At 44.1% G+C, this 16,049-nt stretch overlaps 1 protein-coding gene across 1 annotated transcript; it reads left to right on the forward strand.

The window, feature by feature from the left end:
* Positions 1-6,613: 6,613 nt before the first annotated feature.
* LOC126495282 (collagen alpha-2(I) chain-like) lies at positions 6,614-13,922 on the forward strand. Its single transcript, XM_050132873.1, has 3 exons — positions 6,614-6,741; positions 10,243-10,761; positions 10,845-13,922. The coding sequence occupies exons 1-3, from the start codon at positions 6,614-6,616 to the stop codon at positions 11,299-11,301; spliced, it is 1,104 nt and encodes a 367-aa protein (XP_049988830.1). The 3' UTR covers positions 11,302-13,922.
* The last annotated feature ends 2,127 nt before the right edge of the window (positions 13,923-16,049 follow it).

Here is a 16,049-nt window from a genome sequence, read left to right on the forward strand (position 1 = left end):
CCACCCACAAACAGACCCAAACACCACAAAAAAAACCAACAACAAAAAGCCAAAAAAAAAAAAAAAAAAAAAAAAAAAAAGAATCAGGGGCCTTTGACAGGCAAGGTAAAACAAATGTAACATATCTTTACATTTATATCTAAATAAATGCAGCATAAACACATGTCTTTACACCGTTAAAGTAATATTCCGTAACAGTCTTGAGAAACAAAGCAAACAAATGAACAAAAAAACAGGCATAAGATTCTCAGTAGAAATCGTGCACTGGAGATGAAAAGGCCTTCCTAGAAATTAGAAGTATTTAGGAAGGAACCTCAGTTCTCACCCACTGAGGCTCCTAGATGAGCCCTCAAATCTTCTCAAGTCCGTCACATTGCAAATACCTTTCAGCATACATTATGATCTAATTACTTCATTTGGAAATAGCAGAATGTAAATGGTTTTACAATATTCTTTTCATTTTCTATTAAATTTGGTAGAAATGAAACATTGTAAATGTCTTGAATTTCACTGCGATGGGCTAGGGGAAAGAGACCTGCTTATGTCCTGAACTTTAATAATATGTAGGTGTCCTGAGTTTCACATTCTAAAATGAATAATTTCCATCCATTCTTTTTGTTTGTTTGTTTTTCAAAACCAGGTTCTTCTTTGTAGCCCTAGCTATACTGAAATTTGATATGTAAGGCGGTCTGGCCTCAAACTCAGAAATCTTCTCAACTCTGCCTCTTGAGTGCTAGAATTAAAGGCATGTGCCACCACCAACTGGCTATTCATTCTTAACTATATGCATTGTACTAACTTGATGTATGTATCAATAATTGAATGTAGTACAAAACATATTTAGTAAAAACTTTCCCTCTGTCTGGGCATACATTTGTAATTCCAGCATTCTGTACGTAAAGGCAGGCAAATTTCCGTTGAGTTTGAGGGCGGCTTGATCTACATAGGGAATTCCAGGTGAACTAAGGCTGCATAGTGAGACGCTCCTAAATTTTTTCCTTTAAAATGCCATTCTGAAGAGGGTTGGAGAGGTGGTGTCTTGGTTAGGGTTTCTGTTGATGAGAAGAGACACGATGACCACAGCAACTCTTATAAAGGTAAACTTTTAACTGGGTGCCTTACAGTTTAGAGGTTCAACCCATTATTACCTTGGTGGGACATGGTGTTTACAGGCAGACATGGTGCTGGAGAAGGAACTGAGATTCCTACATTTTGCCCAGTAAACAAAAGGAAGTAGCCCGGGACACTGGGTGTGGCTCGAGCATATATGAGACCCCAAAGACCACTTCCACAGTGACACACTTCCTCCAATAAGGCCACACCCACTCCAACAGAGCCACATTTCCTAATAGTGCCAATCCCTTCGGGGCCATTTTCTTTCAAATGACTACATTCTACTCCCTGACCCCCAAAGGCTTATAGCCATAATGTATTCATGCATTCAGTCCAAATTCAAATGTCCCTATTGCCTATCAATGTCTCAAGCTTATTTAAAAGTCTAAAGTTCAAAGTTTTCTGAGAGTCATATACTCTCTTAGCTGTAAAATCAAAAGCAAAAAGCAAATCACATACTTCAGACATATACTGGTGATGTGGGAGGTCCTTCTGTCTATGTGTTGCTTTTATTGGTTAATGAAAAAAGAAACTGCCTTGGCCTGTTGTTAAGGCAGAACTTAAGCAGGCAGGGAAAACTAAACTGAATGCTGGGAGGGAGAAAGGCGGAGTCAGAGAGACGCCATGGAGCCGCAGAATTTTACCCGGTAAGCCACAGCCTCGTGGCGATACACAGATGAATAGAAATGGGTTAAACTAATATGTAAGAGTTAGCCAATAAGAAGCTAGAGCTAATGGGCCAAGCAGTGATTTAATTAATACAGTTTCTGTGTGATTATTTCAGTTCTGGGCTGTCAGGACAAACAAGTGGCATTCTCTAACATACTGGCACCCGATATGCAATACCATTCCAAAATGCAGAGAAGGGAACATAATGAGGAAACACTGGACCAAAGCAAGATGGAAAACCAGCTAGGCAAACTCGAAACTTGGCATCTCTATGTCTGATGTCAAATGCCCTTCAGATCTCCAACTCACTTCTTTCTCTTGGGCTGATTCCACTCCCTGATAGCGATTTTCCTCGGCAGTTATCCCGTGACTCTAGCGTCCCTTCACAGTTTCACACAATGGCCTCTCCAGGCCTCCACTCAGGGACACCCCTGACTCATACTTGACCTCTGTGGCTTTCTTTAGTTGCAAAGGCAAATTCTGTAATCTGTTTATTCTGTCCTTGACTCTAAAATCAGCACGTGGCCAAAGCTGCCAAGTTCTGCTTCTTGCTGAGGCTGGAACATGGCCCCATCATTCAAATATATCTTTATCAGCTCTCTGTTTTCAATGATTTCCTTCTCTGCCTAAGCCTGACTGTCTTGAAACTGGATTTGCAGACCAGGCTGGCCTCAAAATCAGAGATCTGCCAACCTCTGGCCTTGGAGGGCTGGAATTAAAGGTGTGTGCCACCACACCTGTCTCTAACCTTTTCTTTAGTTCCTTTTCATAATTTGGAAATTTAGCTGGGTGGGATCTTGCCCTGATGTCACCACTGTCTTTATTTTATTTCTTAATCTGTTTATCTCCTTAAACATAGAATTTAGTTCCATTCTACTTCTTAGTGATCTTCTTCTCCTCAAAAATTTTTTAATTTACCTTGCTTAGCTTGTTCCTTTTCATTGTAAATCTTAATTAGAGATACCACTAATAACCACAGGAAAGAGTCTATACTAGGCTGTTTCAAGATTTCCTCTGTCAATGGAATTAATCAAAATCTCTTTTTTATTTGGCTTCAGACAGACTTTTTGGACAAAGGTAAAAGACGCCACTTTCTTCACCAAAATATCACTAGAATTGCAAGGCCACATACTAAAATTCTTCTCCTCTGAAACCTCTTTAGACAGGCTCCCATAGTTCAAATCACCCTCTGTATCACTGTCTTCCATGCTTCTACTAGTATGACCCATTGAGTCCCACTTAAGTCATCCCATAACCCAAAGTTTGCTTTCCTAACTCAAACTCCCGAAGTCCATAGTACTCCAAACAAAGACGTGGTCCAGACCACAGTCCCTAATGCCAATTTCTGTTTTTTTTTTCCAATTTCTGTTTTAATTAGGGTTTCTATTGCTGTGAAGAGACACCATGACCATGTCAACTCTTTTAAAGGAAAACATTTAATTGGGGTGGCTGTCATACAGTTTCAGAGGTTCAGACCATTATCATCATGATGATATATGGTGACATTCAGGCAAACAAGGTGGTGAGATTCCCTATATCTTGACCAGTAGGCAACAGGAAGTGTCCTGAGAAGCTGGGTGTGGCTTCAGCATATATGAGACCCTAATGCCCACCTTCACAGTGACACACTTCCTCCAGCAGGGCCACACTCACTCCAACAAAACCATACTTCCTAATAGTACCAATCCCTTTGGGGTCATTTTCTTCCAAACCACCACAGATGAATCAGCAGTTAAGAGCACACTGCTTTTGGAGAAGATCCTAGTCTGGCTCCCACATGGTGGCTCACAACCACCAGTAACCCCAGTTCTAGGGGATTCAGCAGGCATGCATGTGGAGCATACACATAAAGCAAAGTTTTATATACATAAAGCAAAATAAATAAATCTAAAAAACTATTAAATAAATATGTCATCCTAAATTGTGATACACCTAGAAAAAATGTTTAATTTTTAAACCAGATAATGTAATGTAATGTGTAATATATATTCTTTTTTGAAGTGTCTAATATGGTATGTGTAAAATCAATGATGAATTTGGTGTACTTTAATTCATTAAATTCAAAGCCATTTATAAATATTCTAGGTAAGAGTATAGTCCTCTCTGAACTTAGGGAAGTAGATATAACATAATAAACACCAAAGGACTTTCTTTTAGCTATTAGCATTTCCATCAAGACCCATCTTCTCAACAGATGAACTGTGTGTGTGTGTGTGGAGTGATTTTAGGTGTGTGTGCACACACATGTGTGTGCACATATGTATGTACACAAGTGCATATGTGCCACAGTGTACTAATGAAATCAGAGGACAACTTTCCAGAGTGGGTTCTTCCCCTCCAATCTGGGTTCTAGGCCTCAAACTCAAGTAGTCTGGTCTGCATGACAAGAACTTTTGTTTGCTGAGCCATCTTTGTGACTCTGCTTTTGTTTTATATAAAGCCTAGAGTTGTGTGTCTTCGGCTGGCCTAGAAGTCACTGTGTAGTCCAGACTGACTTGAACCTGTGACTTCCCCTCTGATCTCTGCTGGGGATATGGGGGTGAGTCACAATGCTCAATTTTGGTTACTTTGTTTCTTTCCTCTGCCTCTCCTCCTCTGCTTTATTATTTTCTCATGAAAATGTTAAGGTCCTTGGTTACAGCTGAGTGCATTGGCAATGTGCTTGTATACCGTGCATACAAGGTCCTGGATTCAATCTCCAGTACCCATGTGAAACAGCAACAAAACCAGCCAAACAACCCTCAGACTCTACCATCCACATGGTATAGATTCACATCTTTTAGTTTCTGCCTCCTGGCAGTAGAGCTAGATTCCTTAAGGGTGGGATATTTTCCTATGCTTCCTTGACTGATTTGGTGAGCATTTGCTTAACAATAAAGTCAGGGCTGGAGACATGGCTTAGCATCTAAGAATGCATACTGTTCTTCCTGAAGACCCAATTTCATTTCCCAATATCCATGTTGGCTATTTCACAACCTCCTGCAACTCCAGCTCCAAGGCACCCAGTGCCCTCTACTGGATTCTGTGGGCACCTGCACTCATGTTGCACTCACTTTCATACATATATACAAACAAGGATAAATAATAATACATTTTAAAAGATTGAGACAGGCTGTAGTGGCACATGCCTTTAATCCCAGCATGCAGGTGGATCTCTGAGTTTGAGGCTAGCCTGATCTACATAGTGAGTTCCAGGTCAGCCAGCTTTCAGGACTATGTAGAAAAAAAACCCTGTCTCAAAAAAACAAAAACCAAACAAACAATAAAACCAGACTTTAGTGATGGTTTGTCAACCTCGAGAAGATACTAAAAATTTTAGTTTGTTTTAAGTAGTTATGTGGTTAAAAAACTTACACCATATAAAATAGTCATATAGGGGCTGGAGAGATGGCTCAGAGGTTAAGAGTATTGCCTGCTCTACCAAAGGTCCTGAGTTCAATTCCCAGCAACCACATGGTGGCTTACAACCATCTGTAATGGGGTCTGGAGCCCTCTTCTGCCTTGCAGGTATACACACAGACAGAATATCATATATATAATGAGCAAATAAACAAAAAAGTCATATAAATGGTTAGTAAAAATATTTAAAATAATTAATGAAACTGGTTTAAAATTCAGATCTTTATTTCAAAGCTTATAATCATCTCCTAGAAATATGTAAGAGTTGTAATGGTAAAATGCTGCGCAGTTCCCTGAGGGGCAGTAGCAGTAGGCAGTGGACCACACGGGGCAGCCGGGCAGATGAGAGACCTTGTCGGGTTGGCGTTGGCGGGGCAGCTGGTCCCACGAGGAGCTGTGGTGGGTGGGAGAAAGAGATGGATAGGACGGCCATGCAGAGTGAGTTTGGATATAGTTTATTCAGTAAAAGGGAAGGGGGAGAGAGAGAGAGAGACAGAGACAGGGAGACAGAGAGACAGAGGGGAGAGAGGAGAGGAGGTCACAGCCACCTCTTCTGAAGAGAGACTGGACAGAGAGAGAGCTCTGAGGCTGGAAGTGGAAGGAAGATCTGCTTGCCTAGGCAAAAGGGGGAGTGGGCAGGGCTTGTCTCTTAAAGGGTCGGGACAGATCATTAGAAGATATATGCCCGTTTGCATGAGGGTGAGCCAGAAAGAAGCGCTAAATAACAAACAGGATACTGTTCAAAGAACACTACAAGACAGCCTAGAATTGACACTGTCAAGTTGTTGTTATTAGTGGTCACCCTTACGCAGATCTACCATGAAAAGATAAGCTGGGCAAAGAGAAATAGAAGATATACAGCTTGATGAGAAAAAGAAGACCAGTGAAGATGATGTTGTAGACAAATCCTGTACTCAAGGAGATAAGGCGTTTGAAGAAAAGCGGGTGCTAAATGGAATAAAGGGGGTGGTGATCTCAGGGCAGGACCTCACCCAGCTAAACTCCAACCTGTGAAAAGGGATAAAAGGAAAGCTTACGCAGGGAAGGAAACCCCCAACAGCTGATGCGAATGTACTCGAATAAGGGGGCCAAGTTCCAGTTCCAGCTAAGAGATAATCTAGCAGCTTTGGTCACATGGTTCCTCTTTTAGAGCCAAGCATACGAAAAAGAAAAAGGGTTTGTGTAATCTCCCTCTGGGGCTAAGAAGAGCTCCTGAGGACAGGCGTATATCTCTGCCTGGAGGCCCAGAAAGGCCACTGTGTAAACTGTGAAGATGAAGCCTAGATTTTGTTGGAGAACCAAAGGTTTTGGAGATGCAAGAGTGGTAAGGAGAGATGTAGACCAGAGGTGGGCCAGCCCAAGAGAGAGAAGTGTGTTACAGTCAACAAAGCTGAGAGGAACTGGAGATCTCTAGAGTGCTTTGGCATCAGACATGGAGCTGCAGAGTTTGGAGTTTGCCCCGTTAGTTTTCAGCCTTGCTTTGGTTCGGTTTTTCCTCATTATGTTCCTTTTTCTTGCCTTTAGAATGGTAACGTACATCCTGCTCATTGCGTGTTGGAAGTAAGTGATTTGCTTTTTCATTCTGATTTTGCAGGGGGTTACGAGATTCTCATGAATCTCAGAAAACTTTGGATATTTCAACAGTGTTGTGACCATGCTAGACTATGGGGACTTTTGAAGAACTGAATACATTTTTGCATGATATGGCTACAAGTCCAAGGGCGCCAGGGAGTGGATTGTAATGGTTTGAATAAGATGGTCCCCCTTATGCCTGGGGTAGTGGTGGTATATGCCTTTAATCCCAACTCTCAAGGCAGAGGCAGGTGGATCTTTGAGTTCAAGGCTAGCCTGGTCTACATAGTGAGTTCAATGACAGCCAGGACTGTTACACAGAGAAACCCCGTCTCGAAAGAAAAAAACAAAAGAGAGAGAGAGAATGGCCCCTATAGGCTCATGTACTGGAATGCTTAACCAATGGAAGGTAGAACTCTTTGGAAGGTTTAGAAGGATGTGTTTGTTAGAGGAAGTGTGTCGCTGGGGTGGGCTTTTGAGGCACATGACATGAAGTGCCCATGTCATGTGCCAGACCTAGTCTCTCTTTCTCTCTGCCTTGCTCCTCTTACATGTATGTTACCATGCTCTCTGTGATGACAGCAATAGAGTAAACCTCTGAAACTGCAAGTGCCCAGGTAAATGCTTTCCTTTGAGAGAGTTGCACTGGTCGCGGGTCTCTTCACAGCAATACAGCAGTTCTGGCTTGTTTGGAACTTGTGACCGTTATCTTGCCTCTTCCTACCGAGCGCTTGTATTACAGGCATTTGCCACCACACCCAGCACTTTACATGTTTTGGTCATTGTTATACTGTTGATATTAACTTTCATGTCCAAAGATTGATTGATTTTTTTTAAAAAAATACTTGGCTACTTTTTTTTAAAAAAAGATTTATTTATTTATTATGTACACAGTGTTCAGCCTCCATGTATGCCCTCAGGCCAGAAGAGGGCACCAGATCTCATTATAGATGGTTGTGAGCCACCATGTGGTTGCTGGGAATCGAACTCAGGACCTCAGGAATAGCAGTCAGTGCTCTTAATCTCTGAGCCATCTCTCCAGCCCCGATTGATTTTTTTTAATTCAGGAAATTGTCAAATAGCCCTGGCTGATTTAGAACCTAGGCAAGCCTTGAACTCATTTGTTTACCTTTGCCCCCTGAGTGTTGGCTTCATAGGACTATGTCAAAGATCATCTGTTTTTACTTTTGTGGAAACGCACCTGTGGATGGGATTGTTGGCAATTCTATGATTAGTTTTTGAGAACCTGACAAAGTTTTCTATAGTAAATACACCATTTTATAGTTCCACTAGCAGCTGACAAAGATTTTAGTGTTTCCAATACGCAAGAGATCCAGAATGCTCATTTATATGCATTTTTTTTCTTTTCTGTTTCTGGTATCTGGGAAGTGAACCTGGATAGGGCCCCATAATAAACACAATAAACATCCTAGCCCTCGCCCGTTTCTGCTTTTCTGAGTTGGGACCATGTCATATGGCTGAGGCTGATCTTGTTATGTTCTGTGTAGCCTAGGCTGTTAAGACAGCACCCCTACTTAGTCTCCTTAGTGCTTCGATCAAAGGTGTGCAGCACCATGCTTGACTTTGTATTTTCTATTTTAAATAATGTGGTCATGCGAGGTATGAAGTGGGATCTCATTTTGTCTCGCTTTACACGTCTGTAATGATGAATGAATGGTTTTGCACATCTTGTTATGCACTTGTTGGTTCCATATCTTTGAAGGAATGTCTATGCAAGTCCTTTCCACTCACACTTTACAAGATGGACTTTTTTGCTTTTGTTTTTCGAGACAGGGTTCTCTGTGTAGCTTTAGAGCCTGCCCTGGAACTTGCTCTATAGACCAGGCTGGTCTTGAACTAATAGAGATCTGCCTGCCTCTGCCTCCTGAGCACTGGGATTAAAGTTGTGCGCCACCACTGCCCTGCTAAAATATATATATTTTTAATATAGACTATTTTTTAATACAAAATGGAGAAATGATAGACTGTGTCACCCATAATGGAGTAAACTGATATCTTAGCCTTATGTACTGAGACAGACACACACCATCTATGTGTACAGTGTACTTGACAAATGATTGAACTTGACGGTAGTAGCAGGAAAACAAAATCCAAACTGAGGAACATTCTGCAAAACAGAACTAGAGTCTTTACAATGGCCACTGTTTATGGTTCATGCCTGTCTTCCTTGCACTTGAGAAGCCAAGGCCTTTATGTGCAGATAGACAAACTCAAGGTCAGCCTTTGAGACGTTGTGGAACCCAGTCTTAAAAAATGTCTCAAGTAGAGATTTTACTTTATCTGGCATCTGAGAAATGACCCTGGGTAGGGCCCCAAAGATTAGGTTAAAAAAAAAAAAAAGATGGGTGCTAACAACAACTGATGACATTGGATTAAAAAAAAGTCACCAAATAGATTTTATTGGAATATTTCAGAAACGGGAACAATGGCTTGTAAATTACACATGGATAGTATTGGATTTTCTCGCAGTGATGACATTCTTTATATAGGAAAATATCTTTGGCCAATGAAATGTTTAGGGCTCGGGTGTAATAGACTACAAACTACTGAATGACTGTGCAAAATAAACCTTGCACACACAGAGAGAGAAAACGGGGAGAAATGTTTTATTTTATTTTTTTTTAAAAAAACTAGCCGGGCGATGGTGGCGTACGCCTTTAATCCCAGCACTCCGGAGGCAGAGGCAGGCGGATCTCTGTGAGTTCGAGGCCAGCCTGGTCTACAGAGCTAGTTCCAGGACAGGCTCTAAAGCCACAGAGAAACCCTGTCTCGAAAAACAAAAAAAAAAAAAACCCCAAACAAACAAACAAACAAACAAAAAACTAATGAATGTGGGCTATTAGTACCGATCACTGCATTTTTTTCGTATGTTTCATATTTTTTTTTAAATAAAAAATAGAGGAAGTAAAGTCTCTTCAAACTCAAAGCGGCCTTTTACTGCTTGCTGGGACATCTTTAGAGTAAGACTCAATGATACAATTGTAACCAAAGGAGGGCTGAATGCTCAGGACCAGTATCTTTCAAAAACACTTGGGACAAGAGAAAACTGAGGTGATAACAACGATGTGCCAGTCAGCTTGATTCACATCTTAGGTAGCCTGGGAAGATGGAAAGAAAAAGAAACCAGCCAGGCCTGAATAGGGATAAGGACTGGTAGAACTGTTTGACCTATTTAGGGTTCAATTTCCCCATTGTAGGAGGAAGGAAAAAAAGGACTGCCTGGCATAATCCCTGTTTTAAGCTCTCATCTCATGGTATTTAGAAGAGTGGGCTTCATGCGCCAAACTTTCCTTTCAAACTATGTGCAGCTTTTCCTTCATTAACCTCACAAAGTCCTGTGGGAACAGGGAAATCACTTCTCCAAGGTCACACACTCAAGGACCCAGGTTCTCCAGCTCTTGGTCCCGTGCCCTTTCCACGCTCGCCAAAAGGGGAGGAAGCTGTGCTCATGGGGATGCAAGGATGAAGAGGCCGCGGGGAGAGAGGTGGTGCGGGACCCGCGAAGGCGCAGGCCACGGAAGGGCGCACGGAGAGGCGTGCGGCACGACCGGCCCCGGTGCGGAGCGAGGCGTGGCTGGGAAGAAGGGTCGTGCGACTGGACCCGCGGCGGCCGCAGAACCGAGGAGGCGGAGGCGGGCTGTGGGAGGCCGAGCGTGGGAGGCCGTGGGTACGTGGCCGCCTTTCCACACGCGGGGGCCGCGGAGCCGGCGCTGCGAAGGGCGCGGCCGGGGTCCCGACCCCTCCACGCGGGAGGTGCGGAGGGGGCGGGGCCGCGGGGCGGGGCCTCGGGGGCGGGGCCGCGGGGGCGGGTCCCATTGGTCCCCGCGGGAGCGGCCGCGGCGGCGCAGGCGCGGTTCCCGCCTCCCCTGCCGGCGAGCGAGTGGAGGCTGCATCCCTGTGCGGCTGGTTGTCGCGTCGCCGCAGCCGCCGCCGCGGAGCCCCCCGCCCCCGCCCGGCCGCCCCGAGTCGGAATGAGCTCCAGGAAAGGTGAGCGGCGCGCGCGGCCCCTGCCCCGCCTCGCGCCCCGCAGGCGGCCGACCCGACCGTTAATGTGTCTTCTCTCTCCTCAGTGCTGGCCATTCAGGCCCGAAAGCGGAGGCCGAAAAGAGAGAAACATCCAAAAAAGTGAGTCCGCGCGGCGCTCGGGCCCGACACCGCCCCGCCCCGCCCCGCCGAGGGTTGCTTGCGGCCGCGCAGGCAGAGCTTCCCGGTCCCCGGGCCGCGGGTCTCCCGGGACGCGGCGCCGGCTCTGCGTGCCCTGGAGGGGGAGGGGTGGGGGAGGGGCGCGCGGCCGCGGGTTCCGGAGCTGCGACCTGGCCCGGCGGCCTGCGAGCCGCCCGGGCTCCGCGCTCGATCCCGCGCCTCGCGCCCCTGAGCCACACCCGCGACCCGCACCTCCGTCCCTGCCCTGCAGCGGTCGGCTGGGGAGCCGGAGAGGGAGGCGGCGGCGCGCTGACAGCTGGACTGAGGGAGCCAGTGCGCTGCCGCCTCTGCCACCTCCCGGTCCCGCCGCAGCCATCCAGCTGAAAGCCCGAGCTGCTTGTCAAGTGGTCTGGCCTCGGGTGTGTTCCTGGCACGACTTCAGGTCCGAGACCAGTGCGTTTCGGCTCTCGGGTTTTTCATTCGAAACTTTCTGCTCGGGTCGAGCGTTACTTGGGTGCTGCGGCTGCGCCCAGGTCGCTCGCCGCAGCGGGGGAGAGCGTGTGCGGGGGCAGGTCCCTCCCGCGTGGTGCTCGGGACTGGATCCATCGGCTACTGATATTTCAAATGTGCCAATCCAGCCACCTCCATCCTGGACGTGCAGCCCGGTTTGGGCGGCAGCTGCTGGAAAAGCCTTTCGCGGAGAAGTAGGCGCTCTGAGGCTTCAGAGCGCCGCCGAGTGTTCCTGTTTCCTCTCTCTTTGGGTTTGCTGGACCAGCGTTAAACATCTTTGCTCGCACTGGTTGCCTCGTTCTTCCTTTTGTGCAAGAAATTTGTGTGTTATCTTTGATACTTTGGAGAACAACGGAATTGCCTTTATTTAATAAAATCCCGAAATATTGTTTATCTATTTTGCAAGGGGTGGGATGCCCCTCAGCTCTCCTAGGTGGTGGTGGTTGTTACTCATATCGGCCCTAGTCGCAGCCTAGAGGATTTCCCTCCCATTTGGTGGCATCTAGGAAAATTGGCAATCATTGTTAGTGTGGAGGTAATTTTACAAGATTGTCCTCTTTCAAAATTGAATATAACATGACTATTTGTAGGTCTTCATAAGATGTGGACATCTACGTAAACATCTTTTATTAGGAGGCAACAAGTCTTGAAAACTGGAAAGTAAAAATTGAAAAATGAAAAAAACAGTTTTTATTATTCTGCGAGTATTTGGATTTGGGTGTGACACCTGTGGAAGTCAAGTAACAACTTTCAAGAGTTGATTATCTGCTATGTGGAGACCTAGTGATCAAACTCCGGTTGATAAGTAGCTTAACCTGTGGACCATCTCCCTGGCCCAGATATGGGGTATTTAAAATATTGAAACCCAATGTCTGATAGTTTTAAGATGCTTTCTAAAGGCCAGTGCTATTGCTGGACCGTGGTGGTGCAGGCCTTAATTCTAACACACTCGAGGCAGAGTCAGGTGGACTCTGTGAGTTCAAGGCCAACTGGGTTTACAGAGTGAGTTCCAGGATGGCCGTGAAAGTTACACAGAGAAACTGTCTCACAAAACTAAAAAGGAAAGAAAAAGAAACAGTTGAGAAAGCAGGGACCTGCCTTTTAGGATAGCTCTTTTTTCTGTATATAAACATATGTTTATCTGTGTATATTACATGTGCACAGAGAAAAATCATTTTTTAATTGAATAAGCATGTATTTCATTATTTTCCTGTTTCAGGGTCTTTCATAATGGTCAAGGGTCTTTGCTCTATTATATTTGGATTTGTGGTATGTTAATAATTAGGAATAGCCGTATAAATTATCTACTCCTATGTCACTTTGCAGTCTCTTCCAATGTGTATGTGTTTAAAGGAAAACACAGTTAATGATGGGAAGAACTGGCTTGATGAAGTAGGTGGTTATCAGTAAGAACCATATCAAATCAGCGATTGTGTGGAGGTGTCACTTTTCACTTAGTATTTTTTTTTAAGATTTATTTATTTTTTTTATGTATACAGTGTTCTGGTGCTGGCAGGCCAGAAGAGGGCACCAGATCCAGATCTCACTACAGATGGTTGGGAACCACCATGTGGTTGCTGGGAATTGAACTTAGGACCTCTTAACCACTGAGCCATCTCGCCAGCCCCTCACTTAGTATTTTTTTGAATCAAGATATTATTATTTAAAGTAATTTCTGGATATAATTTATTCATATGTTCAGTATATATTTGTATGCCTTAGAAGATGATGTGAGAGCTTTGTACATAGTAATATTCCATGACACTTTAAATCTAAGGAGGTTTAAAGAGAGGCATCAAGAAAGTGACTTCAGATAGTGATACTAATAAGATGACATTTGTGCGGTTCGCATGCATTTCCACGTGAGGTGGATGCTGTTCCCGTCACCATTTCCAGATGAAGAAGTAACATGCTAGCAGTTAGGTTGTGTCTAGGCAGCCAGGCACCAGAGGCCACCTCAACTTCGAGGAAATGACATTTGGGCAGAAATTAGGGTGAAGAGGGGTAGGGATTGGGCTGGGGTTGTGTGATAAGGTGGATAAGAGGCAGGCGAGACACACATAGGCCTGTGTAGGAGGCTTATGTCTGTGTAAGATGGTGTCATTCCTGCCTGAATAGTTTTGGCCGTGTGTGGGGATGGGGTGAGAGTGAGAACAGAGCTGGTCTGTGCTGATGATGCGGTAAATAGGCAGCTGCGTTCTAGGTTCAAGGAATGACACTGGTGAGGGGGGACTTCATTCCACAGATGTCTCTGACAGGTTAGAACCATACAGCCTTGTTTGGGTCAACTCGAGTGTCCTGTGGCTAGTGTTTATGCATTTTAAGTCTGTAAGGGACTAATTTTAAACTGTGGTAGAGACTGGCCAACTTGAGCAATGTGACTGTGTGGGCCTGGCCTCATGAAGTGTGATCTACTTTTGTCTTTTGTCATTTCTTCCTTGTTATATGCAAATGGACCTACCTCTCTCTCTCTCTCTCTCTCTCTCTCTCCCTCCCTCCCTCCCTCCCTCCCTCCCTCCCTCCCTCCCTCCCTCCTTCCCTTCTTTTCTTTCTACAGGGCTTCTCTGTGTAACTTTTGTGGCTGTCCTGGAACTGCCCCTGTAACCAGCTTGGGGAGAATACCTACCTCCTCTTCCAGAGTGCTAGGATAGTAAAGGCTGCTCATCAGACTTTTCATTAGGCTTTTATGAATTGAGCATGTGTCCACACCCCCCCCATGTTTATATAGTACAGATCAGTCTCAGAATGGAGGTCCTCTAATTTCAACTGAACTCCATATTTTAGGACATGAGGTGTGGGAAACTGCTGTGGTGAGAGGTTACTTTTTTAGTGTTTCAGAATTTGTAGTTGTCAGGAATGTTTTCTGCCTAGTTGAGTCAAACTTTATTCTTTTGTACATTGTTTCAATGAGTGTACTTTGCTTATTAATTTTATTGCTTTGAGAGTATAGGTAGCAGGGATTTACTGTATTGTCATTCAATCATGAAGTTGATCTAGTCCCTTCCCCCCACTTTTGGGGGTGGGACAAGGTTTCTGTGACTCAATCCTCCTGCCTCAGCCTGGATATTGTTGAGAATACAAGTAGGCACCATCATACTTCAGTCTGTGTAAACTGTATTCATAACATACGGATTTTTGCCCTAGGGCATTTGTATATGTAGGTAATTAAAACAAATTTTTTAGATGGTCTTAGGCAGTTTGGCTGACCTTAAACTTACAACATAGTTAGCGTTAGTACTCCTGCCTCCACCTCTATAGTGCTGGACACACAAGCCTGCATCAAGACATTTGTCTTGTAAATAAATTATTTTTAAGGTCTCTTCCATTTGTTGATACTTTTGTAGGGAGTGCAGGGATCAAGCTACAGAGCCTCGTGAATGGTAGGCACATTCTCTGCTAATGACTGCCCAGCCACAGTACTTATTGAGACATAGTACTTAAAGAATAAACATTATCTTTTAGAGATCTGGGTGTGGTGGTATACTTTTATAGGCCCAGCTGCTTTGTGGAGGCTGAGACAGGAAGATTTCGTAAACACTAGAGTATGTGATCATCCAGAGTGGCAGGGATATGATGGTCTAAAAAAACATGGTTGTAAGCTCCGTGGTGGTGGTGGCACATGCCTTTAATTTTAGGTCTCAGGAGTCAGAGACAGGCAATTTTCTGAGTGCCAGGCCAGCCTGGTCTACAGAACTAGTCCTAGGACAGCTAGGGTTGTTACACATAGAAACTCTGTCTCAAAAAACAAAACTAAAACCAAAAACAGCAATGCAAAAAACACCCTCCCCCCCATGGCTTTAATGTTTTGGTGCTAGAGATGGAATCTAGGGCTTCACCCATCCTGATTTATGGTCCTTTTATGTAAGGTAGTATAACCATAACCATATTGTCAATATATATATGACTTTGTTTTGGATTTCTTTCATTTAACATATTTTCAAGATTCATCCATGTTCTATTGGCATTTTACTTCTTTATGTTACTAAGTAACTTCTTTATATTATCAAGTAATCAAATAACCGTTATATTGATTGAATTTTATTTATCCATTCAACCATTATTGGTCATGTGGGTAGCTTTTTTTTTTTTTTCAAGACAGGTTTTCTCTGCAGCTTTGGAAGCCTATCCTGGCACTAGCTCTTGTAGACCAGGCTGCCCTCGAACTCACAGAGACCTGCCTACCTCTTCCTCCCGAGTGCCACCACCGCTCGGCTGGGTAGCTTCTTATTAAGAGCTATAACCGTATTTTTAAATTTTAAAAGTCTTTGGAACAATTCATTTGAAATACTTTGACTTAGACTCTTTTAAAAAATACTGAAATTGCCAGTGTACCCTTCATTTGGTCCTATTCCACAAAAATATAGAATAGTGTCAAAGTAGGAAGTTGACATTGACAATACACACACACACTTTTGTTGTGTACTGCAATGTTTGGCTTTTACATGAGTTCTGATAATTCAAACTTAGGTCTCTACCCACTGAGCCATCTTCCCAACCAATATAAAATACTCTAGATAAAATCTACTTGAGAGAGGCTGAAGATGTGTTTCAGGCCAATTGGGGCTTGTTAATGATACATTGTTTTAAAACAAGCAAACAAATGGCAATAAAAAAGTATTTGA

This window comes from Alexandromys fortis, unplaced genomic scaffold (genome assembly GCF_014885135.2).
Source record: "Alexandromys fortis isolate MF-2015 unplaced genomic scaffold, M_Fortis_MF-2015_v1.1 scaffold_462, whole genome shotgun sequence".
NCBI lineage: Eukaryota > Metazoa > Chordata > Mammalia > Rodentia > Cricetidae > Alexandromys > Alexandromys fortis.